This window comes from Littorina saxatilis, linkage group LG1 (assembly GCF_037325665.1).
Source record: "Littorina saxatilis isolate snail1 linkage group LG1, US_GU_Lsax_2.0, whole genome shotgun sequence".
Lineage (NCBI taxonomy): Eukaryota > Metazoa > Mollusca > Gastropoda > Littorinimorpha > Littorinidae > Littorina > Littorina saxatilis.
In genome coordinates this window covers 45,232,284-45,259,783 of record NC_090245.1, presented here as the reverse complement: position 1 = coordinate 45,259,783, position 27,500 = coordinate 45,232,284, and the positions used below count along the sequence as shown (strand labels likewise).

The 27,500-nt window shown below is 40.6% G+C and overlaps 1 protein-coding gene across 1 annotated transcript in view; it reads right to left on the bottom strand.

Moving 5' to 3' along the window:
* Positions 1–24,317, bottom strand: part of LOC138975850 (uncharacterized) — a 27,531-nt gene extending 3,214 nt beyond the window's left edge. Inside the window, exons 1-5 of the mRNA XM_070348652.1 lie at positions 24,205–24,317; positions 21,913–22,012; positions 21,255–21,387; positions 20,134–20,308; positions 1–51 (exon numbers count right to left, since the gene is read on the bottom strand). The exon at positions 1–51 is cut by the window's left edge and continues 1,842 nt beyond it. Coding sequence (XP_070204753.1) covers positions 1–51; positions 20,134–20,308; positions 21,255–21,387; positions 21,913–22,012; positions 24,205–24,217 — 472 coding nt within the window. The 5' untranslated portion in view covers positions 24,218–24,317. The remainder of the gene's footprint in view (positions 52–20,133; positions 20,309–21,254; positions 21,388–21,912; positions 22,013–24,204) is intronic.
* Between the last annotated feature and the right edge of the window lie 3,183 nt (positions 24,318–27,500).

Sequence of the window (27,500 nt, the reverse complement as noted above, 5' to 3'; positions counted from 1 at the left end):
GTTTGAACAGGTGTCCCAGCTTGATGAACAGGTACAGCACCTCCGACTGGGCTGCGACGTGAAACATGTATATAATATACTTTTTTTGTTTAAAGACGCCTGGTTTGTTGAGAAACATTGGTTTTTTTTTTACATTTAGTCAAGTTTTGACTAAATGGTTTAACATAGACTGAAAATCGAGACGAGGGTTGTGGTGTATGTATGTGTGTGTGATCTGTAGGATAAACATAATACAACATGGCTTGCTGTGTCGAACCAGATTTACACTCGTTGCTTTTTCAAATAGTGAACAGCTTGCTTTCGCTCGCAGTTCAATATTTTAAAAAAATACACTCGTGTAAATCTGGTACGACACAGCAAGCCATGTAGTATTCTCTATATTTGCATTTGTTAACACAAATATTTGTGGGTAAAGTATCAATTATGCCATAAAATATATTGGACGTCTAAATATGATTTGCGAATTTGCACAATAGAAAGATCATAGTTATTGATAGTATCAAGCAGGGGAAGGGCCCCGAATATTGACAACTTTTCTTCCACTTAGTTGTTCTTTCTTTATTTAACCGTTAGGCCAAATAAGACCAACTAAGCTTTGATAGACAATCAGCAAAAATAAATACAGAAAAATGCACAACTGTTCCATATCAGGAGCTTCGGCCTGTAATTACTTTCTTTACCTAGAGTCCCTTCCCTTTTTTGTTGTCCCTCCATCTTCTTTTCATAACTTTTTTCGTTCCTTGCTGCTTTTTACATTTAGTCAAGGTTTGACTGAATGTTTTAACGTAGAGGGGGGAATCGAGACGAGGGTGTGGTGTATGTGTGTGTGTCTGTCTGTCTGTCTGTCTGTCTGTCTGTGTGTGTGTGTAGAGCGATTCAGACTAAACTACTGGACCGATCTTTATGAAATTTGACATGAGAGTTCCTGGGTATGATATCCCCATACATTGTTTTCATTTTTTTGATAAATATCTTTGATGACGTCATATCCGGCTTTTCGTGAAAGTTGAGGCGGCACTGTCACGCCCTCATTTTTCAACCAAATTGGTTGAAATTTTAGTCAAGTAATCTTCGACGAAGCCCGGACTTCGGTATTGCATTTCAGCTTGCTGGCTTAAAAATTAATTAATGACGTTGGTCATTAAAACTCTGAAAATTGTACAAAAATTATTTTTTTTATAAAACAATCCAAATTTACGTTCATCTTATTCTCCATCATTTGCTCATTCCAAAAACAAATAAATATGTTATATTTAGATTAAAAACAAGCTCTGAAAATTAAATATATAAAAATTATTATCAAAATTAATTTGTCGAAATCAATTTAAAAACACTTTCACCTTATTCCTTGTCGGTTCCTGATTCCAAAAACATATAGATATGATATGTTTGGATTAAAAACACGCTCAGAAAGTTAAAACAAAGAGAGGTACAGAAAAGCGTGCTATCATTCTCAGCGCAACTACTACCCCGCTCTTCTTGTCAATTTCACTGCCTTTGCCGTGAGCAGTGGACTGACGATGCTACGAGTATACGGTCTTGCTGCGTTGCATTGCGTTCAGTTTCATTCTGTGAGTTCGACAGCTACTTGACTAAATGTTGTATTTTTGCCTTACGCGACTTGTTTCCCTTTGTGTTTGTCCTGAAGAAGCTTCCACAAGCGAACATTTGATGTTGTATTGTGCTGTCCTTGTATTGGTGAGTACATTATTCTTTTGTTCTTTACTTTGTTAGTCTCACCTACAGTCACTTTGTTGTTTAGATCAATGAAACAGATGAAATAAATTAAATTATCAACTTTCGGGCAAGGAAGACCGTTCCGTATATTTTTCAGGGCCAGTTATAGGTTATTTTCAACAAGCGTCTTAATGTATGACTGAAACCAGTCTTAAACTTTACTTTTCTTGTATTTGTTGACGGTGGTCCATATCAGGGGACACACACATACTTAAGATTTTGCTTTTTGTATCTTTTGCGCTGGAAAGACTGGGCCAACACTACTAAAATGTAACAATTACTGTCTTCATTTTCATTCAAAGCACACTTTGTGTGTTAACAGCTGTGTCTATGGACAAAACCTAGTCCGATTTAAGCGTCAAATTTAGAGTGATGCTGCTAAAAGTGTTAAAAAAAAGAGGGAAAAAGTCTAACGGTTTCGTGGTTTGTATGCTAGTCTGCAGCTATGTTTTGAGATGTGTAAGTTATCCAGAGATAGTCCTGCAATTATACCCCCAAAAGACGCTCCGTTAAGGAGTTACCCCGACAAAATATGCACAGTTTGGCTTTATGATACAAAGTTAGCCCTTTCTTTGCTGCATCAGTATTTGACATTTAAAATCTGATTCTATAACGTGGCAATTGTAAAAAGTTGAAGGAATGTGGAGTAACTGTGGGTGTCTCCAAGCGGTCTTTTTCCTACCTAGTTGCTATTCATCTCATTAGTTTTGCCCGTTTTATATTCAATTAAACAACGATAACTGTTTATTTTTTGAAAGTACATCCCTTGAAGATAACGATAAAATAATAAGAGTGTAGAGCTAAACTTTCTGTGCGTTTTATGGGGCATTACGTCATACATGATGGCGTCAGAATGTTGCGTTTTCCGGTCATAGCGCATTTAACTTTAGTGTTTGTTACGAGCACAGACTACTAAGCTTCACAAATAAAGCATGTGAGCATTGTTTGATGTACCCTTAATAATACGATATGCATTTGGTATGTTTTTACTCTGCAACAGTCGAGATAACCTGTATGTTGTAACTTTACCACCATTTTGTAAGAATCTGTATGTGCATGCTTGAGCTGTACCGTAAAGTACCGAGTATAAGCCCATGATATTGTAAACGCCCATCCCCCACTTTGGAGCAAAATCCATGCAAAAGGTGAAGTACCGAGTAAACGCCCACCCCCCACTTTTGCATGGCTAAAAATAAAAAAACAGGGAGAGAAATAAGGAATGCCGAAGAATGTCGTGTCAGAGTTGCTTCCCCTTGCTTTTGGCGCTAAGAAAATGCCGAAGCGAAAATCTTACACAGTAGAATTCAAGTTGACTGCTCTGGAGCACCTTGACAGACACGGGAATGTCAGTGTCACGGCCGAAGAGTTTGGTGTGGACAGAAAACAAATTAGGATGTGGCGAGCTAACATAGATGTCCTTCTGCAGCATGAAACTGGCAGAGAAAAGCGAAAGTTGAAACTGCACTCGGACTGTGAAGTCAGAGGAGTTGGAGGTGATACTTTTTGAGTTTTTACAAGAAGAATCAAGCGAAGGGCGAGTTGTTAGAAATAAAGACTTGCAGAGAAAAGCGCGACAGATAGGGGCGGGTCTGAACCTTCAAGACTTTGATGCGTCAAACATGTGGCTACAAAGGTGGAAAAAACGGCACCATGTATCCATTCGCCTCTGTACGTCCAGTAACCAGAAGGTGCCGGCAGATTTTGAGGAGCAGCTCCTGCACTTCAGAAGAAATATCCTACGACTTCGTCAGATTCCTCGCCGTGTCCGCCAGCATCTCCATATTCCTGCCAACGTCCGCGTCACAGCGACACGGAATGGCTGGATGACACGGGACCAAGTTTTGTCCTGGACAGAGCGTGTGCTTGGCCCCTCAGAGACTCGGCGTCTGCTTCTGCTGGACCACTACGCCGCTCACAGGGTAGCTGATGTTCGAGCAGCTCTCGACGAGCAGGACGTGGACCTTGTGCTCGTGCCTGCTGGTTGCACAGCCCTCGCCCAACCCATCGACATCGGCATCGTCAAGCCTTTCAAGGTAAATGAGACTTTAAGTTTAATGTGTGTGTGTGTGTGTGTGTGTGTGTGTGTGTGTGTGTGTGTGTGTGTGTGTGTGTGTGTTTGCGTGTGCGTGCGTGCGTGTGTGGTCATCTTTTTGGAGTTGTGCAGTGGAATGACAATTGTTGCTCCATAATTTCTCTTTGACATTCAACGGAAGATCTGACGGCGGTTCCTGATTCTGAATGTGCAGGATCGGGTGCGCGACAGGTGGGTAACGTGGATGGCAGAGCCCAGGCCCCCCATTGCTGCAGGCAACCTGAGGCAACCCACCCGCCAGGACGTCGTCAACTGGGTGGGGAGAGCCTGGGACGGCGTTGGACGTGACGTCATCACCAAGGCCTTCCTCAGGTGCGGTGTGTCCAATGCCCTGGACGGCAGCGAGGACGATCAGATCCTGGAGTGGTTCCCAGAGGAGATCAGGGTGGCACTTCCTCACGACGGCGACGCCACTGCTGCTGATTCTGCCGAGGAGAACGCAAGCGACGCCAGTCTGACTAGTGATGAAGAATCACCTGCTTCAGACTCTGATGAAGCAATGTAGACAGTTGACGATTGTTGTTGAAAGTTTCAAGTTGTTCCGTTTTTCAAGTTTAAGTTTCAAGTTGAAGTTCAAGTTGTTCAAGTTGTTTTTGAATAAAAGCCGTTTTTGTTGAATAGACATGCTTTCAATGTGTTCATTTACGAGTGATGGTGTGTAACACGTCTGTCTGTCTGCGAGTTTAACAATTTTATAATACACAAAATATCTTCATGTTGCTTCACATTTGCTTTAGTTTGAACAAACATAACACTTTACATACCAGATGGTATCATTATATGAATCATGTCTCCATTGCAATGAAGAATATGTTCGTGCATAGGGTCAAGTACCGAGTACAAGCCCACCCCCCACTTTTGTCCGAAATTCGTGCAGAGGGGGGAGGGGGGGGGGGGGGGTCGGTACTTTACGGTATTAGTAGCGCTCCAGAGAACACTATTTTAGGAAAACATAAAAAATGTTAAAAAAAACTTATGTTGGAGTGCACATATATGGGTCCTTCCACAAAGCTGTGTACCACAAGAGGGTTATGACTTTAGAGCAAGATTTCGGAATGTTTTTCTTGCTTCTCGAATGATATAAGGATATCAACCGACTGCAAATTGACCAAAGAGATAACGATAATAAAATCAAGAAGATCGCTATGTTGGTTAGTGTTTTATATGAAAGCAAACACAGAAAATGACGTCAAAATGGCGGGTTTTTTGTGACATTGCTTACATCTTGTTTTTAAGTATCCGTGTGGCTGCCAATAAAATGCGACCATGAACCCCCCGATATACATCTTCGTTGTCTTTTGTGCTAGTGTTACATATGCACTTAGCTGTTTTCCTCTACATATGTTTACAGTGTGCATTTGGATCGTTAAGAAATAACGGTTGCCTACGTAACATTTGGTTTCTAAAACCAACCGCGAACTACGTGAACATGTCTATAACTTTTGCTCGCACGAATATGCGACTGTGTGTATTATCAGGCACAACTGATGTGTAGTGAACGTGTTAAAATGTGCGCCGTGTCAATTTGATCCGATTTGAATGTGATTTTGTCTTTCGCGTGTCCCCACTAAGCTTCGTTTCTATTTGTTCTGGTTAAGCTGGATCGTTAAAAATGATATTTGTCACTTATCAACGCATCAAACTTGGTGTTTCTTTCGCATGTAATGTTCTTCAACATCGCTGAAAGGTTTTTCCATTAAAAAAAATCCATTCATTTTTGGAACGCAGCAGACGTGGAGCGTTTTATGAGTCGTTTCCAACGAGGGACGAATGTTACGTAGGCAACCTTTTGCGACTCTTCGCTCTTAAAGTTAATATTTTTTTCAAAGTTCGACATTTCAATGTTTTATTTTGTGATAGACGTGTTCGGTGTGTCTTTGTCAAGTCTTAGGCTATTCTTTATAGTCTAGTCCTGTTCAAGTTGTAAGAGTTTAGGTAAAAAACCGTTGAATTTTCATCAAAATTGGAACAAACTCGACTACATTTTCTTTCGAAAAACGATAAATCGAAGAAAATCAGATTAAATGCTGTTGTGAAATAGAGAGAAAGAAATTCTGCGTTTGTGAAGCTGATTTCCTTGTTAGTGGGGATGCAAAAAAGAGCAGTTCCTTCAAACTTCCTGGTGATACTTAGCTTATATATCCAGAAAGACTTGACTGGGCGAACCAAGCAGCCAAATTTAGCATCGGATATCAAATTACCGTAAAATCCCTAGCATAAGCCCACCATCTAGCAAACGCCCACCCCCCACTTTGGGCCAAAAGTTGTGCACAGGGGTAACTACCTAGCAAACGCCCACCCTGATTTTTTCAAAGAGACTATAGGCTCACTTTCACCAGGATTTGTGCAGACTGTTCTAAAAGTCATCTTTTTCCCCTTCTTTACCTTTTCGTGTTTCTTTCCTTTTTTCTTATTCTTTGTCCCCTCTCCTCACTCCCACCCATCGTTCATGTTTTTTCGAGTTTCTCTTCTCTTTTTTTTCCTAAGTTTGTGGGTTTTTCTTTCTCAGAAAGATTGGGCCTTTTGAAGACAAAATCCAAGTTCACTTAACGTTTCATTTCCAAAGACGATCGTGTAATTTCTTCCCTGTACAGAAAGAAAGGGCTTCATTGGTGTTGACATTTCGACATTTCATCAAGTTTCTTTTTCCCGGAATTGTGTTGTTATTGTTTGTCCTTGCAAAGGTCTGGCGATTTTCTTTTTACTCATAAATTTATATGAATGACTATGCTCGTGTTGTTTTCAGAAGAGCCAGTCCTTCTCTCTCTCTCTCTCTCTCTCTCTCTCTCTCTCTCTCTCTCTCTCTCTCTCTCTCTCTCTCTCTCTCTCTCTCTCTCTCTCTCTCTCTCTCTCTCTCTCTCGGTTGGCCTTCTTTGCCTCAAAGTCCTTTTTTTTTCTTTTTTCCTTCACTTCTACTCACACGACCTAACTTACATGCTTTCTGGGTTTGTATTCACTCAATTACACGGTTGAGCACAAAACTTACTTTGTGCAAAGGGGTCTATCCCTAGCAAACGCCCACCCCCCAATTTTGCCCTAAATCTGTGCACAGGGGGGGTGGGCTTATGCTAGGGATTTTACGGTAATTTCACTAGCTTACAGCATTTACTCTCCCCAACTCCTTAAAGAGCATTCTTTGTTAGAAATTGTGCGATTGTTCTTGCCAATCACACTTAGATTTATGGTATAGGATGAATAATGTCTCTGACAGGACCACTAAGAACGGATTGAATTATCGATCAAATAAAACAAGAAGGCGCAATTGGTCAATTAGCTCTAAACAGTTGCCCATGTTGTTTATAATCTTTGCCATGTAGCTTTGAAATTAGCAGTTCATTGTTTTGGGCATATACGCTGTGAAAACCCATACATTACATTGACTTTTTTGAAGCATGATCACAAAAATATGGTCGCAAAAATGAAGCGAATTAGCAGAAAAATAAAGTTTTTGAGGTAAAAATAATTGTGTCTGTTGGGTGGATAGTTTGTGTATTGTTCTGTTTCTGAGTTATTCCATTATTCAGATATAACACAATACAATACCAACGTGTTTAAGAAAGGAACACTGTGTGTCCGACGTATCTCGAAGACACAGCAAATCATTAATAATCAAAATCGTTTAGTGTCTTGATCTGCCTTGTGTTAAAAACAACGCACCTAAATCTAACCGAATTTCGAGTCGCATCAATGACGACGTCACCAAAACCAAAAGAATTCCATTCATAACACAGTCATTCACAAGCCGGTTGATGACGCCAAGTCACGGACCAATCGAATCGTCACAGCACATGCTGACGTCAAGTGCGACGCGGCGCGAAAATTTGCGATTTGTCGGCTGCTCCGTCATCCTGCTCAAGAGGAGAAACCGCAACAGTGTACATCTTGTTGCTACATGTTGACTCAATGTTATTTATTGACTCACACGAATGGATTTGTTTGTTACTTCACACAGACGATGTTTGTTTGTTGGTTGACACAACCAAAAAATACGTTTTTGTTACCTATAACTAGTTCAATTTGTTTTTCCTGACTGCATTTTGTTCGGAATAAGCTCTAAATGTGAAGCAAATAAAACTTGTTACTATATACTATGGCTTTTTGTTATCTGTTTTGTGTGTTTGGATCCCATGTTACGTTAAACATGTGTGATGTTACACAACTTTCTGACCACCCCTCGTATCCAAAAAGCATAAACTTATCTTTTGTTTGGCATGGCAACGTGACATATGTCTATATCTTTTACATAAACCGTAAAAACAACCTATTCAGACACTTTCAATTTTCACGAAGCATGTCACGCTTTTGGTACACAGCTTTGTGGAAGGACCCATATCTACAAAAAGTGTTTTTTAATTCAGCATTAAGCTTATGCTTTTACTTTAAATTGTACGTGACAATGGATGGTACGTAAACATTTCTAAGCAGTGCTATTTTGCATAAATTTGTGTTTGAGAAAAGGACTCGTTAAGACGAGGTGAACAAATGTGACCCTCCACCACGAAATGAGTCGCATGTCACCTCGCGCGGTTCTGCGCTAGGCTTAAAATAAGTCCGGGGAGTGTTTGGTAACGGTGTGGGGGTCACCTTAGTCACAGGCTTATAACTCAAACAGTTTTCGCTCTTTTCTAAAACGGTTTTCACCACTGGATAGAGCATAACAAACTGGTTAGGAAAATGTAAAAATATGGAAATCATGCAAAGGTGACATGCGACTCATTCCGTGGTGGAGGGTCACAAATGTCAATGGTAATTAATGTTATTAAAGTATTAATGCACCCTGCTATTTAAAGGCAATTCATGGGATATAAATTCTGGTTATTCCCTTCAGACGCGTAAAAGCGTTCAAACCCAAAATCCCGCGTCAGACTTGAGCAATGTTCATAGTGTGTGGAGTTAAACAAAATATCAGTGGCAGCTACATTTACAGTATATCTGCAAAAATAAATGTCTTATAGATAAGAATGTCATTTGTCATTAACCATATCTACCAAGGATAAGAGTACAACAAGGAACTTAGTCGATAAATATCGACAGGGGGCCGACAAATGGTTTAAATGTGAAATGTGTGTATATGGGTGTGGGTCTGAAACAAACAAACAAACAAACAAACCATGTGACCCCCCCCCCCCCCTCCCCTCCCACCGCTCGCGGGCTGAACGACTGACGTCACATGTCGCTTCGGTCTTTTCCGGAAGAACACCGCGTGTACATAATGCACACTTCGATCGCGTAGCACTGCCATTGCACATTTTCGCAACGAAAACCGTGCTACTGTTTCTTGTGTGTTAAATCTGAAAGCAATATAAGTGAACGAACAATTGAAAACTGATATCACGTTACTAAACTCCCAAAAGTAATACATTACTTCTGACTGCGGTACACAATACATTTTCAAAGCAATTTTTTATTATTTTTAAGACATAAAAAATACAACGGAAGAAAAATACAAGCAATAACATTCTTTTTTATGTACAGACTAATACTGAAGCTCTCTCTTTCTCTTTCGTATGCTGGATTCAGGTGCACTTACTCACAGTTGCAGACAGATACAGATTCAAACACGTGTTGAGCGTAAAACAAAAAGTGAAACTAGAGAATAACATGAACCTGAACACTTTTAAAATATTTGTACCCAGCACCAAGAGAGATTATTGTACACAAATGTTTTACTACAAAGTGTCTGTGTTCTACATAAGACAGGAGAATTTACATAGCAACAGAAAACATGCTTGTAAATCACTGAGCACCAACAGTTAAAAATCACTCTCGCTCACCTCATGCAGACTGAAATGCAAACCTGCACACATACATGTATACACACAAACAAGGGGGGAGCATCCGTGGACTGGCACTAATGATATGATCAACTGCATATGTAGCTAACTTTGCCCGTCTCACACCTTGTTAATGTTAGTGTCACTGGTACGCAACCGCTTCCTCATGCTCTTCTCTTTCCACCCGCGCTGCACTTTGTCCATCATTGTCCTCAGCTTGTGGTGGACTCGGATTTAAAAAAAAAAGCAGGACAGCATTTTCGAAAACATCTTCTTGCACTTTCAGAGAAATGTCAAATGCATAAACTGTGCAATAAAAAAGCACAGGCACTGTATCATTGGTTTGGCACTGTTGCAGAAAGTCCTTGTCATCAGCTTTCATTTTGGCAGAGCAAGCGACACCCACAGTCCGACGAAAAATGTCCTCCATGTCAAGGAACATTTGCACAATGTTGTCTTTGACAAATGTCAGTCCTCCTCGGTTAAGCACCGTTGTCATGTCAGTTGAAGAACCACAATCACTTTCTGACAGCTCACTGAACCTCAGTGCTTCTAAACGGCGCAGTTTCTCGTATCTGTATGCACCTTTCTTGAGGCCCCAAACTTTTTTTTTTCTTTTTTTTTTTCCCCCTTACACCTGTTCCTTGTTCCGGTGTGCTCTCACGCCGCCCCGTCCCTGCACTGACTGCTCCATCCACATCTGAATTTCGTTCCGCTGTCAGACTTGTCGATTTTACAGACGCTCCGGGGAGGGATGTCGGGCCGTTGCGGTAGGCTACCCTCGGAAGATGACACTGCACTTCTGCTGGGTCACTTCGACGGTGTTCAGTAGTGGGTCTGTCCCGAGCTAACGGACGCAGCCCACTACCTACTATGCCCCCTACTAACGAAATTGACTGCTAAGTCGCGGAGCCAGACTGAGTGAGGTCCCCTCCAGAGAGCAGACCGCCACCACGTCCCTCCGTCGACCCCCCAGAACGTCACACGTTGAAGACTGACAGCAGAAGTACTATTCAGGGAAGGATGGAACAGGAACACTGAGACCAAGGTCACCATAAGAGCTCCGGGCATGAAGGGCCACAAGAGCAAGGACAACTTATAATTTTTTGATGATTAATGAGATGAGGATGATTATAATGATGATGCTATGGATTTCCAATTTGGTTTGAGACTACGTGACAGGGCAGCACTCTACGCTTACTGTCATAATATATCCTGGTGTCAACCAGGCCCGAGAACTGCAGCACCTGCGGTGTTGGTCAGGTAAACAGAACCTGAGCACCCTCAAAGTCGCATTCGTTAAGTGAATGACACTCGGCTGTGTGATTCCAGCCTTCCCATAGGAACCATAACCATAGCACTTCCACTCTGGGTAGGAGCCGACCGTAGCCCGAAAAACCCACATGACCCTTTTTTAGTTTCTTCACCACACTCCCGGATCCCAGCAACATACCTGATCACATCCTTCCTCACACACTGGCACCGGTCGGTCATTCGCGTTGTCTTCCTGTTTGCACCCATAGGTTGCTTCGACCAGCCTTTCAAACATCCTGAGGCAAATGGAAGCTGGTGCATGAGTCGACTTGGTGACCTCTGTAATGCTTGCATGGCTTGCGCAGTACAATGCAAAATACTTTGAGTAAGCCTTTTCCTTGGCCGCGTTCCGGAACTTCCCTCGTGGACCAAGGCATGACTCAAACACCTGAAGTTTGTCCCGAAGAACAGCACCTGTCAAACAGACCACAAAGTCTTACACTTGAACACATACAATAGAACCCCCTTTTTATTACCTCAAACAATCTGAGAAAGCGGGTCTTTAAAAGGAGGCAGTCTTAAAATAAAGGCAAATTTACAGAAGTTATGCACAGACAAACTGACAAAATAAGGTCTTAAAACTAGAATAAAAGGGAGGGATTATCAAATTGGGGGGGGGGGGGGGGGGGGTGGTCCAATGTATATATATATACACAACAAGAAATTCCTCCGATAGGAAAAACACCCCCGTTGGTCAAAGGGAAATAACCATTCTCATTGCACCCATTCTCACTGCCACCAACTGAGAAGGTTATTTCCCTTTGACCATGAATATGTTTCTGTATAAATCCTTGTAGAATCTTAATCCAGCAATAACTCCCTAACCGTGTGTTTGACTGGTCCCAATTTTTGTAAGGACCGTCTCAGGAATGTATAGAACCTGTTCACCAAGTTTGGTGACGATCGGTCCGTTCATTCTTGAGATCTATATGCGAACACAAACACACAAACACACAAACAAACAAACAAACACATCGAGTGAAACCTATACACACCCCTATACCGGGGGTGTAATAATAGATTTTTATTAGTCCATATCTTCGGATAATTCCCTGCCTCGTATAACTTTAAAAGAAAGGCAAACACGCACACCATTGTATCCAAAAAGAACACTTGCACATTGACAAGTCTGGAATGTGTACGCGAATGATCAACAATAATTACACGTATGCCATACTTGTCATGTATATATGACAGCTTATTCTCAGCGTAACTGAATAACTTGAAATTTAAACTTGAAATTGTTTTACATTATAAGGAAAAGCGAAAACACTACTCCAACAAAATTGTATTCATTCATACAGTGTTTCCCAAAACACTTACAGTCCAAGGTTTTAACATGGTTTCACAGATCAGCTGACAGGCATTCATTTTCTGCAATCTCACTGCACACCTCTTCCAGAAGTGGAACTGTCACCTGTTGACATTTAAAAACACATGTAAATGTACACACAGTGACACAATAAAAAATCATGCGTAATGAGAATTATCCAAAAATATAATTTATATGATGCACTGGTGTCAAATGTGTTATGGTATTTTATGTTATCACAGAATCTAAGTCTTGAAAAATACACATGTTCACACAAAATTATGGCAAATACCACATGAGACTGAAATATACACAAATCTGCAGTAACTTGACTGAGAAATCACAAGCGGGTGTAGTTGTAGGTATCACAAATACAAGACAAACAAATTCTGCCTTTATGTTTAATAATTTTTAACAATAAATGTTGCAAATATAACGAATAAATTCTCACCTTTTGTGAAATAGTACTTTGAGCTTGACACACTTCTGACTGTTTTGGGTTTTCATCAACAACAAAAGTGGTGCTTGCTTCCTGAAACAAAATTATTCAATGATGAGAAGAACTGAATGTGGCAGTGTTCAAAGTGATATTCAAACTTGCATGTAACTATCAGTACCTATACTGTAAAACGAGAAGGCTTTTGCCATTCTCGTCAATCAGTATGTGTCATTCAGTGTTTTGTGCTGTGACAATGAAATGCAATCAATGATGAATGAATGTATCAGCAACTGCAAGTTCTTGTAGTCTAGATATAATACAACAATACTTTCAATTGAAACCACAAACTAGTCAAATAAATTGTGTAAATAGTTGGACAAAGAGATGCTTATTAACCCAGGGAAATAACAGGATTTCTCAGCAAAACTTTCCCAACCCAATTACCTGATTCAGTCAGGCTTTTCTGCTTTTAACACTTACTTTCAGTTTCACTAGTCATATATATATCACACAACAACAAGAACAATGGAAGAGGAATGAGATTTTGTTTGTTTGTTGTAAACTACATCAGGATTTAACTAGTTTGGAAGCTCTGCTTACATACAAAATACAGACAGTGACGGTTAATCGTGGTGACTGATCAGTGCAACTGGCAACTCTCCACTGACCCACCACCCCTCCCCCCCCCTACCCCCAACCTCCTCCCCCCTGAACTTCTTCATAACTAAACTCAACCCCTGACCAAGCAATAGACCGGAACCACCATCACCCAAGAGTAGCAGATTCATCACAATGCTGATGTTGGCTACCGACCACCAAGAAAGAAAGAAAGAAAGTGCACTGAGACGGACGATTCGATTTGATCGCTTCACCACGCCTTTCCAACTCTGTGCTCCCATACAGTTTTGGTAGATACATGCTTGTTCAAGTATGTTATTAGTATTACCAATATGAATCTTATTTTCCTTTCGATGGTCAGTTTTACTCACCTCTGCAACGGCAATCACCTCTGCGAATGCTGTGTCCATGCTGTCGAAGAATCTAACCGAAAGTAAACATTCTCGGAATCTACGCGCATCGGCCTTGACGCAAGTTCAATACTGAGCCAAAGAGCGCGGCGAAGTTGGCGATCCAGCCTCTGTTGAGGCCTTGCAAGGTTTTGACGGCAACAATAATTATTGTAGTTGTCTAAGACTTTATTTCTGTTTGATTTGTAATATGTTGGGAAGACATATTTATCAATTGATCAACAAAATAAAACATAATAAAAAACGACACAACATTGTTAACGTTGACGTTTACGAAGGCCTCAATCTTCACGCGCATACTAGTAGACAAGATTAATAGGTGCTTGATTTTGATATTTTGATTTTACATAACATTAAACCTTTCTTGGGGTTCATGGTCATGGCAACAGCCATATTAATATTATATGATGTATAATATTATATTTCAGCATATGTGAATTACATGTCATCATACCAAACTGTCATACATTTCTATTTCTACATTATTCTGATTGATCACAACCAAACCTACTATCATTGGCCACATCCAAATGCAAGCGCCTGTTCTTGACAACAAATATATTTTTAGATCAGTGCAACTTGCTTGGATCTCTTGTTTGGCCTGTAGGTAAAATGTACAATGTATTTTCTGATTTGTGCACAAAAGCTTTTTTATTTTTTCTCTTTTTTAACATAACAATGTTTAATGTCACTGTGTGTTTAAAAGACCATGGTCACATTTGTTTTACAAATGTTAAATTAGAAAATAAATAACATGTTGGTTCATGATTTTTCCTACACCTGTGCTGAAAATAAGAAATAAAAATGTCGGTATATAAGTCACTCAAATACAGCAAAGTATGAATGGTTTGAGTTTGTTGCGGGTGACCCTGCACAGTTCGACCTCTGATGTTTTTGTTGAACAATCTTGCCGTCACACCTCCCATAGGGTGACGTATTTCACAACTTCCTGTGTTACACAAACTCAGTGATGACCAATTTTGCCTTCACACCTCCCATAGGGTGACGGATTTCACAACTTTCTACTGATGAACAATGTTGCCTTCACCCCTCCCATAGGGTGACGGATGTCACAACTTCCTGTGTACACAAACTCATGACGTATTTCACAACAAAATGGCGCTGCCCATGGTCAAAACTATCAAAACTCAAAACTATCCGTATAAATGGGGGCCTTCCTGGCCCCCATAATTATTCACATTGAATTGAAGTGTGCGATAGTGCTTATGGGAGTGAACGCGTGTGTGTGTGTGAGTGTTTGGAGAAGCGTTATGTTAGGATCTCTCACTCGCTCGCTCGGGAACGATCCAATTTAAAGATTGAATACATTTTTAAGAAAACTACTACTTTCGATGTTGGGACTGTTTGCGGCTTTTCAGTGTGATCTACGTGTGAAGGTGAATAAACACAGAGGTGATACAGCGGAGCCTGTTTGAATTGTGGGTTCCCAGACGAGGCTACTGTGTCATAAGATCTTACACGGGGAGGGGGTGGCGGATGGGAGACGGGAGGTGGAGAGATTTAAAAGACACATAATTATTCTCTCTCTCTCTCTCTCTCTCTCTCTCTCTCTCTCTCTCTCTCTCTCTCTCTCTCTCTCTCTGTCGCTCTCTCTTTCTCACACTATCATATCCCTGTTTTATTCACTATGCAGATCACACTGAAATGTGCCTTAAACCTTTATCCTTGTAAAATAAAGTTCGTTCGTTCGTTCGTTCGTTCTCTCTCTCTCTGTCTCTCTCTGTCTCTGTCTCTGTCTCTCTGTCTCTGTCTCTCTCTGTCTCTGTCTGTCTGTCTCTCTATCTCTCTTTCTGAGTGTGTTTCCGCGTATGTCTGTCTGTTGGGTTGTCTGTCTGTGTTGTGTGTGTGTGTGTGCGCGTGTGTGTGTGTATGTGTGTGTGTGTGCGTGCGTTTGTGTGTGTGTGTGTGTGTGTGTTTGTGTGTCTGTGTGTGCCTGTGTGTGTATATGTATGTGTGTTTGTGTTTGTGTGTGTTTGAGAGAGAGAGAGAGAGAGAGAGAGAGAGAGAGAGAGAGAGAGAGAGAGAGAGAGAGAGAGAGAGAGAGAGAGAGAAAGAGAAAGAGATTCAGGGGGGAGCAGGGAATAGGAAAATGAACGTGAAACGGAAAGAACAAAGCTTTTTTTTTTTTAAAGCGAGGAGACAGACACACAGAAGGAAAAAAAGCCCAGCAGATGCAGCAACACGCACACAGAATGATAATGTGAAAGTGCGTTTGTTCTGTGTCAGGGCTACCCAAAGTGCGCGTCCCTGCGTCCTATACGCACTAGAAGCCAAAAACACGTACAAAAAATGTATGTAGTACGTTTAGTCCCCCCCCCCCCCCCCCTCTGAAAAGGGGTTCCGGGGGACTTGTCGGAGCTAAAAAGGTCCACCTTTACCGATCTAGCCTCGTTTTCGATTGGCCCCCTACAGGGGGGGAGACTATCTGGGATGCGGGGGGGGGGGGGGGGGGGCAAAAATTACTGTAGGGGGGCCAATTGAAAACGAGGCTCGATCGGTACAGGCGGACCTTTTTAGAGCTGAAAAAGTCCCCCGGGGGCCCTTTTAGCTCTGAAAAGTCCCTCGGAACCCCTTTTCAGAGGGGGGACTAAACGGGATACTACACCGGGACGTACTAAACTTTAAAAGAGCGGGTCTCGTGCAAGCACAAATGTCAATTTCATGCGCGAAGAAAATCGGAAAGCAGGTCGAAAGCGATGCAAAAGTAGCTGTGCCCGGGAAAGGTTACGCATCAAAAAGCACTAGTTGCTCGGGCAAAACCATACTTCAGCGGTGAACGAACACAGAAACACAGAGAGGCAGGCAGACAGACAGACAGACAGACAAACATACATAGAACATGCCCCTGTGTGTTCATGGCTGATTGATCGTGTTGACCAACGGGGCGAGACTGACAGTACACAGGTGTTGGGGGAGATGTATATCACAGAAACTGCACCAGCCGGACCTTGCGAGTGAAGTGAACGCCCAACAATCAATAAGCAATTAACAATGCTCGGTCGTCATTTAATATTATTAATTACCACCCTCCAGTTAGACGTGATAGGCCCGGGGATCCCCACGGCGGCGTAGCCGTTTATGTAAATAGCAATCTGATTTGCAAACCGAGGATCGACTTGTGTATACCTGATTTGAAAGCGATCTGGATCGAGACTAAATTGGGTCAAGATACTCTTCTTGTTCGTGTGTTTTATAGACCACCGAGTGCAACCGTCGACCATTGGCTTCTTATCAACGATTCCGTTCAACTTGCCATGAATACCCCACATAAGTTTATTATCTTTGGTGATCTCAACGCTGATTGTACTGTTAACCCCCCGTTTCATCTGCGGGAATTAATGAACACAAACAGTTTATCTCAGTTGATATCAGAACCCACTCAAATAACCGATACTTTGTCAACTATAATTGATCTGGTATTAACTCCGTGTCCTAACTTGGTAAAAAGAGTTGGTGTTCTACCACCTGTATGCAGTGACCCCTCGTGTCCTTTTGTATATTTGAATCATGACTTACCGTCGGGTGGTTCATTCAAACGAACACTATATAATTATTCCAAAATTGATGTTGACAAGTTGTTGCAAGATATGGAAAGTGTAGATTGGAATAATATAGTCGATTTAGAATCCATTGATGATGCCGCTGAAATGTTTTCCGATAAGTTAATGATGATAGCTAAAGAGTGTATGCCTGTAAAGGTAGTGACAATGAACGGACACGATGCTGTGTGGATCACCGAGGAAATCAAAAAGTTGATTAGGAAAAAGCAATATATTCACGCATTAGCCAAACGTCTGGATACTGTATGGTGCTGGTCTCTTTTCCGACGGTTGAGAAATAATTTGACTGATGTTATAAGAAAAAGGTTCACAATAAACTTCTTAAATTTGCTGCTTGTATTATTTCAAATCCGCTTGCAACCCTATTTCAGAGATCGTTGGCAGCGGGAAAGTTTCCGAAAATTTGGAAAGTAGCTCATGTGAATCCCATTTATAAGAAAGGTGAAAAAGAACACTGTAGTAACTATCGTCCGGTTTCATTACTCAGTTGCATTGGAAAAGTATTGGAAAAATGTGTTCAAGCCCATGTTTTTCGATATCTCACAGATAATGCTTTATTAACGGTTTCTCAGTCAGGGTTTATTCCTGGTGATTCAACTAGTTTTCAGTTGTTGAGCATGTATGACGATTTTTGTCAATCCTTAGATAAGCAGTTGACGTCTCAGGCTGTTTTCTCTGATATATCAAAAGCCTTCGACAGAGTGTGGCATAAGGGTTTGTTGCATAAATTATATGCTATAGGCATAAGAGGTGTTTTATTAAAATGGGTTGAAGATTATTTGACAGGCAGGTTACAAGCCGTTGTTATCCAACGCAGAAAATCGACATATGGACGTGTTTGTTCAGGTGTTCCCCAAGGTTATGTTCTGGGGCCCTTGTTGTTCCTTGTGTACATTAACGATATTGTCATTGATATCGAATCTGTCATTAAACTTTTTGCTGATGATACCAGTTTGTATTTATCTCTAAATGATGCAAACACGCGGACACAGATCTTAAATACAGACTTAGCCAAAATTGCACACTGGGCGGAAAAATGGAAAGTTAATTTCAATAATTTAAAAACAGATTTGATGTCCTTTTCAAGAAATAGAATGCCTGAAACCCTCTAGAAAAGCGCGGTAGCGGTTGCGCTGAGAAGGCTAGCACGCTTTTCTATATCTCTATTATTTTTAACTTTCTGAACGTGTTTTTAATCCAAACATATCATATCTATATGTTTTTGGAATCAGGAACGGACAAGGAATAAATTGAAATCGATTTGTTTTTAAATCGATTTCGGAAATTTAATTTTAATTATAATTTTTTATATTTCTAATTTTCAGAGCTTGTTTTTAATCCGAATATAACATATTTATATGTTTTTGGAATCAGAACATGATGAAGAATAAGATAAGCGTAATGTTGGATCGTTTTATAAAAAATAATTTTAATTACAATTTTCAGATTTTTAATGACCAAAGTCATTAATTAATTTTTAAGCCTCCAAGCTGAAATGCAATCCCAAAGTCCGGCCTTCGTCGAAGCTTGCTTGGCCAAAATTTCAATCTATTTGATTAAAAAATGAGGGTGTGACAGTGCCGCCTCAACTTTTACAAAATGCCGGATATGACGTCATCAAAGACATTTATCGAAAAAATGAAAAAAACATCTGGGGATATCATACCCAGGAACTCTCATGAAAAATTTCATAAAGATCGGTCCAGTAGTTTACTCTGAATCGCTCTACACACACAGACACACACACACACAGACACACAGAGAGAGACACACACACACACACACACACAGAGACACACACACACACACACACACACACACACACACACCATCGTCTCGATTCCCCCCTCTATGTTAAAACATTTGGTCAAAACTTGACTAAATGTAATAAAAAAAACACGCCTTTAGTGTACAAACCAAGACATGTCAATAAAAGCCAGGTTATTTCTCCAAATGTGAGTACAACTTTTGGGCACTTTCAACGGTTGATATCGGCCTCAGAGAAGTAGACGCTAGGAGTAATAGAAGAAAATTAAACGTAAACCAGGAAAAATGTAATCCAATTTCGGAAAGAACACTATCATTTATAACATATTACTTGTTAAAACTTAAGGTAATTGTGTGTGCTTCAATTCTCTCGAGTTGCCAGCATCCACTCGGATATTTTGTTTTATCAATTAAATAATACAAGTAGGCAGAAACTGGATTTCAACCTGTGTTGTATCAGTAACACTGAAATTTCTAAAATCGCCACGTTAGAATCGAGTTAGTTTAGTTTGACATTTTTTACTTTAAAAATGATTGTTCTCAGTAATTAGACACATCTTATTCTGTGCATATTTTTGTCGAGGTTCACCGTTAACTCAGGCTGATATTTGCAGTGCTAAGAGGGTAAATGCAGCGAATGAAATTGTTTTGAGCGCTCTAACACCGTAAGTTTGTCAGAACAGTGGGTGGTTCATGTTAGGAGCCGGGGCATATTAGGACCCCAGGGGGCCTGGGTAGCTCAGGTGGTAGAGCACTGGACTTGTGATCGAGAGGTCGCTGGTTCGAATCCGGGCCGGGACGGACACGGGTCAACTTTATGTGCAGACCCAGAGACGGTATCCATCTCCCTCCCCCGTGTCACCGTCAATGGCACGTTAAAGATCTTGGTCATTCTACCATAAGTGCAGATGGCTGATACCACCTAAACACGCAAACATCAAAAAGCCGTGAGGGCGTAAAACTCGAATCGTATAAACCAATTCATGTCCAATATAGGCAATTAAGACCTGACGGACAATAAGCCCCTTAAAATTTACTTTTACATTAGGACCCCTCCCCCTTCTACATGTACAAAACGATAGTTGTTACCTGCTATTTCAAGATCCTCATAGCGATCGTCACCTCTCAGTGTCTCCAGCGTCAGCAGCTGTTGTGTGGCCCGAGTTGTCTCCCCTCTCTGCCACAGTATGAAGGCCCAGTTGGACAGTGCCAGAAGGCTGCTGCCTTCATCTTCCACTGCTTTCACCGCATTCGCTTCTGCTTTCTGAGTAGGTTAACAGGGCGGATCACATCAATTTTTTAGGAGGGGTTTCCAAATTTCTTTTAGGGACCAATCGACGACGCGAAGAGTTTAACTAGAGGGGTCCGGGGGCATAATATGCACCCCCCCCCCGAAAAATGTTGATAAAAACTAGGAAAATTGAGCAATCTGGTGCATTCTGAGCCAAGACACTTCCCTTAAATACACCTTCCAAAAGTTAAATTAAGAAGCAAATTTGGATCAAAACGAGAAAAATTGACCAATCTTGTGCAACCTGTGCCAACAAATTACCCAACTACCTTCCGAAACCGTCTTTTAGAAGACAAAGGCCGGCTCGTAGGGGGATCCAGCGGCATGCGCCCTCCCCCCCCCCCCCCCGAAAAATGTTGATATAAACAGTGAATATGGAGCAATCTGGTGCAATCTGAGCCATCGTTCTTTCTTTATTTTCAAATTATTTTTTTTCTCCATTTTTTAATATTTTGTTCAGGCTGAGGGGTGGTTTCAGGAAACCCCGGAAACTCCCCCTGGATCCGCCCCTTGTGAACAAAACTGACTGGTTTGGATACAATATTCATTGTTCTTTCCAAAGACATGCAAAACTGAGTAGGTGAACAAAACTGCTTGGTTTGGATACAACATTGATTGTTCATTCCAAAGTTATGCAAAACTTTTTCCGTTTAAGCTGTTCTGATTTTGTGTCGAATTTAACGCGGAGCCTTACTTTTCTGAATTCGATTTTGGGTGGTGTCTTTGTTGTAGGTTCCATTTGTACAGACACGTCCTTATGTAAAACCAAACTATTTTCTGAATATGGCAGGGGAATGAATGGCCTTTTCAGTCATATAACTGGTTTACAACAAACGGCCTCATCACGAAGATCGGCACTCAAACGTATCTGCCCATTTGTTTGTGACGCATAGTATAATTATGAAGAGCACAGTTATACCTGTGAGTCACCGAGGATCCAATGCAGCAGGGTGGCAATGTTTTGCGAGTTGCCATCGCCCTGTAGGTCTGCCGGGTCGTCTGCTTCACGCCGACTCTGCTGGTCAGTGATGGTCAGTAGAATGGCCGTCAGTCTGTGGACCACAAGGCACACCGTTGTTTCATGTCCAACAACCCCTGACCCCCTCCTCTCCCTCCATTTCCCCATGAGTGACCCTACTCGATTAAGCATGTAAAGTTAATTAGATAAATACTTCTTTTGTGGCTTCTTCTACAACATCGAGCGGACGTATGACATTTTATATCAATAAAAGCAAGATAACCTTTTGTATTTACTCTACAAAATCGAGCGGGCGTTTTGAAAGAAATTAAATGAATGAATCCTTCTTTCGTGTCTACTTCTACAACATCGAAAAAGCAAGTTGCAGTTTAAATCAGTTACATTAACAGTCACATTTGTTAAGTCATAATGTCATAATGTCGATAATGGTGTCACGTAAACATTCTGACACTTCTTCTGCATATCCGACTCCCGAGGAAGTGACAAGGATGTCGAGAACAAAGTTTGTCTCGGTGACTTCAACATATCAGCCGTAAAAAATTGATCGTAAGGTCACTGCCAGGCTATGCGTGCATCGGTATCATTTATCACTAATCACCTTTTCTTCGACGCTCTCTTGGCGCAGTCCTGGAAGAAGAGGTTGGGGAATGTTTGCAGGCGTTTCATGAACTGCTGCTCTTCGCACCGCCCTGCGTGTTCTGTTGGAGAAATGAAAGATGTCCACAAGATGCCGTTTTGGAGATCATTTCTGGTGATTTTAACCTCATGAAGTCCAAGATAACAATAAAAATGTACTCACGAACAATACAAATACGACTATTCTTATTCCTATTTTTATTGTTCGTGTTTTCGGACAGTACATTTTCATTGTTATCTCACCTGCAGTCTCTTGTTCTTATTCTTCTTAAGTCCAAAAGACATTTTCTGTCCTGTACAGTGAAGCAGTGATAAAGTCCGCTAATCAATCAAATCAACATAAATAGGGAAGCAAGATTTTTATGCAAGCTCTTTTTCACCAGTGTTCCGCTTATGTTCTTCGATTTACGGTGGTGTTTTTACATTAATTTTTAGTCAAGTTTTGACTAAATGTTTTAACATAGACGGGGAATCGAGACGAGGGTTGTGGTGTCTGTGTGTGTGTGTGTGCGTGTGTGTGTGTGTCTGTGTGTGTGTGTGTGTGTGTGTGTGTGTGTGTGTGTGTGTGTGTGTGTGTGTGTGCGTGTAGAACGATTCCAAGACAACTACTGGACCGATCTTTATGAAACTTCACATGAGAGTTCCTGGGTATAATATCCCCAGACTTTTTTTTCTTTTTTAGGATAAATATAACTGATGACGTCATATCCGACTTTTCGTGAAAGTTGAGGCGGAACTGATAAGTGCAATATCTACGACATTATAATCACTGACACTGTGTGTGACATTGTGCAACTCAAGTTCTGTAATTTATAATTGTTTAAAGCAGTATTCCCGGAACAGTTCCTGGAATCAGGCACCACCAGAGTCACCGAAGCATTGTATTCACATGATTAAGGTGGCCGCATTATCAATAGCCTGGTACCTATACTTAAACAACAGGTAGTTTCGTGCACGTCATTGTTATTAGACCTGACCCCTACCGTAGCTGGGGGCATCTCGGTGTTAAATCTCTGATACACATCCACAGAAAATCGAGTCACAATCACTTGACATGAAGGACTCAAAAGTCGGCTCTATCGATAGTATCGACGAAGATATATATATAAATATCTGGATCTGCAGGCTGGTACAGAGTTACCTCCCTTTAGGCTTTTTCAAATTTCCCTTGTTTTAACCTAATTTCTTGGTTAAAACTTGTCTAAATTTCTAAATTCTTTCTTAATAAATATCAATTCTACACTTTGGCCTTAAATCAAAGTGTTTCCCTTCACAGATATCCTCTTGGGGTTGTCAGATGAGGGTAGTCTCCCATGCCATCAGAAGCTACCATTCAGAGAATGGTTTGCTTCTTAGTTGGATACCATGGGTTGACAACTCACTCTATTAGTACCACCTGACCACTGATGAGACGCAATAGTGGCGAAACACGTGTCTGGTCTAGGTACAAATACAATGGTCCTCCTCAGGATTTAAGAGTACCTTGCGATACGTCCCCCACAAAGGGACTTTGATCTGTAAATCTCGATCCCCCTTGAGGAGGGTCTGATGCTCCCAATAGGCTGTCTGTGAAGGGATACTTATTTCTCTCTCTATCTCTGCTAAGAGATTTAAACAAATCTCGGAAGAAAGTCTCTGCTGACTTTCAATTGTTTTTTTCACAATTTCTGATGTTTTATATATACAGGGTGTACCACAAAAAGAGGGACAAAAAGAAACTGTAATAGTTTCTACAAATACAAGAATTTTCGCAAGATATTTTTCACCAGATGTGGACAACATCTCAATTTTTATATTTAGTCAAGTTTTGATTTATTATACCAAAGCATTTCGAAATCGAAGAACATTTGGTTGCTCTTGTCAGTAATTGATGACATGTTCAATCCAGGCCCCGCGCTGCTGGATGACGTGGGCCACAAAAAGAGGGACAAAATCAAACTCTCATATTTTCTAAGAAAATAATTGTTTCTTTCTGATTTTCAGGTGATATATCCAGAAGACCTGTAAGTTTTATCTGACAGAAGAATGGACCCCTACGATCACTTTTCCGTCGAAGAGAGGACCAAGATTGTGGAACTGTAGTCGCCTACTCTGGTTCAAAGACAGTTATATCATGTTACTCCATTCCAACATGTTCTTCTTTTTCTTTCAGTTTTCTTGCTTAGGACAAGGTTTCGTTAAGTAGTACAGACGTTTGGTAACTTTGCAGGTCAAATAGAACATTTTTACCGTGCAACGAGCTAGAACTACCAACCTTCAGATTGCATCGTGCCTTTACTTGATCAGCGACACACACAAATACACAGACTGTTGTGCTAGGTGTCAATGTTTATTCCGTGCTAATGAACGCTCCCAGTTACCTTCCAAATGTTTTATATAGATCTCAAAATGAACCAAAACCGAAAACAGTTTCGTGGAAGTACTGGTGGACTGAAAATCGGCCAGGGTCATTGAATCACCGGCGCACAAGCTGATACATTATCCTTGTTGTCAATGTTTCGCCTTCTTCCTGACACCTTAAAATTAGGCTGACATGTAAAGGGAAATGGGTTGTATGAATTAGACTGAAAACGGGTCTGTCTGCTTGTGTGTCTGGCTGTGTCTCTCTGTCTCTCTCTGTCTATGTCTGTCTGTCTCAGTCTGTCTGTCTGTCTGCCTGCCTGCCTGGCTGCCTGCCTCTCTCTCTCTCTCTCTCTCTCTCTCTCTCTCTCTCTCTCTCTCTCTCTCTCTCTCTCTCTCTCTCTCTCTCTCTCTCTCTTCCATCGAGTGTTCGAATACCCCTCCTGAAATCCACACTCACTTTGCAATGGGCTCATAGCCTAAGAAATAAAACATCTGACCCTACCCCCTTTCTTTGATTCTATGTTCCTAAACATTAATTTTTAACCAAAAATGTGTCTAGTTTTTAATGGAGCTCCATATCGATACACACCGACACATATTTTGCAAGCACAAGAAGAGTAATCGCTATCTGAGTGTAAATATTTAGAACTATGTACAATACCAATGAATAATTATACAAATTAGATTGTTGTTTGCTTTTTTGAGATAGAATTTCTGTTCATCGTTTTACCAATTTGTTTGTTTGTTACAGGAATAGAACAAAAGGTCAATGAAATCTATTTCTCCAACACAATACGAGCTAAGTAGGCTACAATCTGCACTATGGGATTTACCCATTCTAACAACAAAATATTTATGGAATGTAGTACGAAGGATACCACAACGCAACCGTCTTAATCTTGTTTCTCTCATTAAATTGGTAACATTATTTTTGTACAAGCTCAAAACCGAATTTATATTTCCAAAATAGAGCTGTAATAGGTTTGCCTACTGTGCTTTGTTAAGGATTATTCGGATCTGCAGGGAATTCATGAAACATATGAACATCTAACATATGTATGTACATTTATTGATTTCTCCAATTCTCTGGTTGTGCACTTTATTGGCGGTTCGCACGGCATCATATTCAAACGAATTTCAACCCTAATTTTCAGTGTTGGAACATCCGCTTTGTTTTCAGAAGAGAACTTACTACTGCAGGGGGGAATCAATTTGTGTGCTTTTGTTATCAGGGGAGGGAACCACCTAATCCGAGCAAAATTACGTGGCACATGTGCAAAGTAAATAAAACGTGCGTCAGTCACAATCAATATTTAGCAGGATCAATAAGTACACTTGATGCATATATGAGTGTTGATCTATTCAGAATAATAAATAATGTACCGGCTGATACGTCCCTGCTAAATCATCATCAGCAGATTATCATCGATATTTGTGTTCCCTTTGCACAGCGTTTGTTTTTCGGTTGTTGTTGTTTTGGTTCAGGCAACGTTTCAGGCGTATTCTCAAGACATTTAGAGAACTGTTATGGAAGCCTGAAGATCAAAGACAAAAATGCATTTACCGTAAAATGTAAAAAAGAAAACGGTATTCCAATAGCTCCTGCCATTCTGATTGTGGACTTTAGCATGCATAGCCGTATGTCCTTCGTTGCAAATTGAAGACAACAAATATACATGCAGCCCGATTACTTGAAATGTGGCATCGGTATTAAGTAAGTGTGTGTGTGTGTGTGTGTGTGTGTGTGTGTGTGTGTGTGTGTGTTTTCCTTTTTTCCACACCAACGGTTACCTAGACCCTAGTTAGGCAACTGTGTAAAAGGTGGATTGTCTCTCGAAAAGTGGATGACTACCCCAACCCCAAAAATGGATGATTACTTTAAATGTGGATTGTTACCTAAAATGGGATGTTTTTTAAGAAGTGTGTGGAAATTGTGGAAATGTTACCTACATTTTGGAAATGTCTCTTAAGTATAAACACAGCGGTCGCTGCGATGTGGGATTCCTCCGATGAGGGAACACCTTCCAATAAGAGACAAATAATTTTCTCTCTGCTTTTTAATAAGAATAAAGCTTGCCTCTCGTCAAAGGACACCTGCAATTTAGGGACAGTTTGTGTAGGTCCAAACTGAGGTGTCCTCTAATTGAAGGTACCACTCAATAATGAAAAATAGGATGACTTGTAAAGATCCCATGAGAATATCGTTTCACAGAAAACTCTTGCAAACGATTTCTTTTTATTCTGCTACTTATTTCAAGATAAATTTGCAGTTTACAAACTACTGGAATAGAACATGCTGCTAACGTAAATGTTTAATCTGCTGTTTGCCATACCGTCTTCTAACTGTTAGTATTAATGATGCCAGCTGATGTGCATTTGGTTTTGTATATGTCTTTTTTTTTCTCTCCAGAGAGAGAGAGAGAGAGAGAGAGAGAGTGAGAGTGAGAGTGAGTGTGAGTGTGTTTGTGTGTGTAAATATGTGCAAACACAAATGAAAGTGTTGTATTGTACCACAAGCTAAGTTTTAAAAAAGGGTTACTTGATCTGTGTTGTTTAAAAGCCGATTATTGGGGTACTTGATTGCTTGCATTATTGCCATATTGGTGAATGCATGTTACAGAAGCTGGCCTTGGTGATCATTCTGCATGCTCCAGTTGGCCGTCATACTGGGTGAATTAGTAGTACATTTATCACAATGAGTGACTCAAAAACACATACAAAAAACTGTACAGAAAACCCTTTTTTTAATATTTATTTTATTTTATTGAATTCTGATATCTTTAATCCACTTTATGTATACAGTGTTGATTCTAGGATTATGCCTTCAGAATCTTCACGATCCAGGCGCCTCATCTTCTGTCGGCTCACAAACTTTCCTTCCTTTTTTTAAGTTTCATTTTTGTGGGATTTTTTTGTTTTGTGCGGATTACCGCACATCCCGCGTCCTAGAATCATCACTGTGTATATATCCACTGAAAAAACTTTAATTCATTAGACTCCTTGTCACAACGACAACAAAAATACAAACAATAAAGGGATCATACACATACTCATGTGTGATACTCTTTTCACACAAATGATTCTCTGAAACATAGTTATGTATCCATTCACATGTGGGTGTTGGTTTTTTTTTGTTTGTTTTTTTGTGGATATTATTATTATTTTTTTTCTTCAAATTTTTTTATTCAAATAAATAACAACAATTAA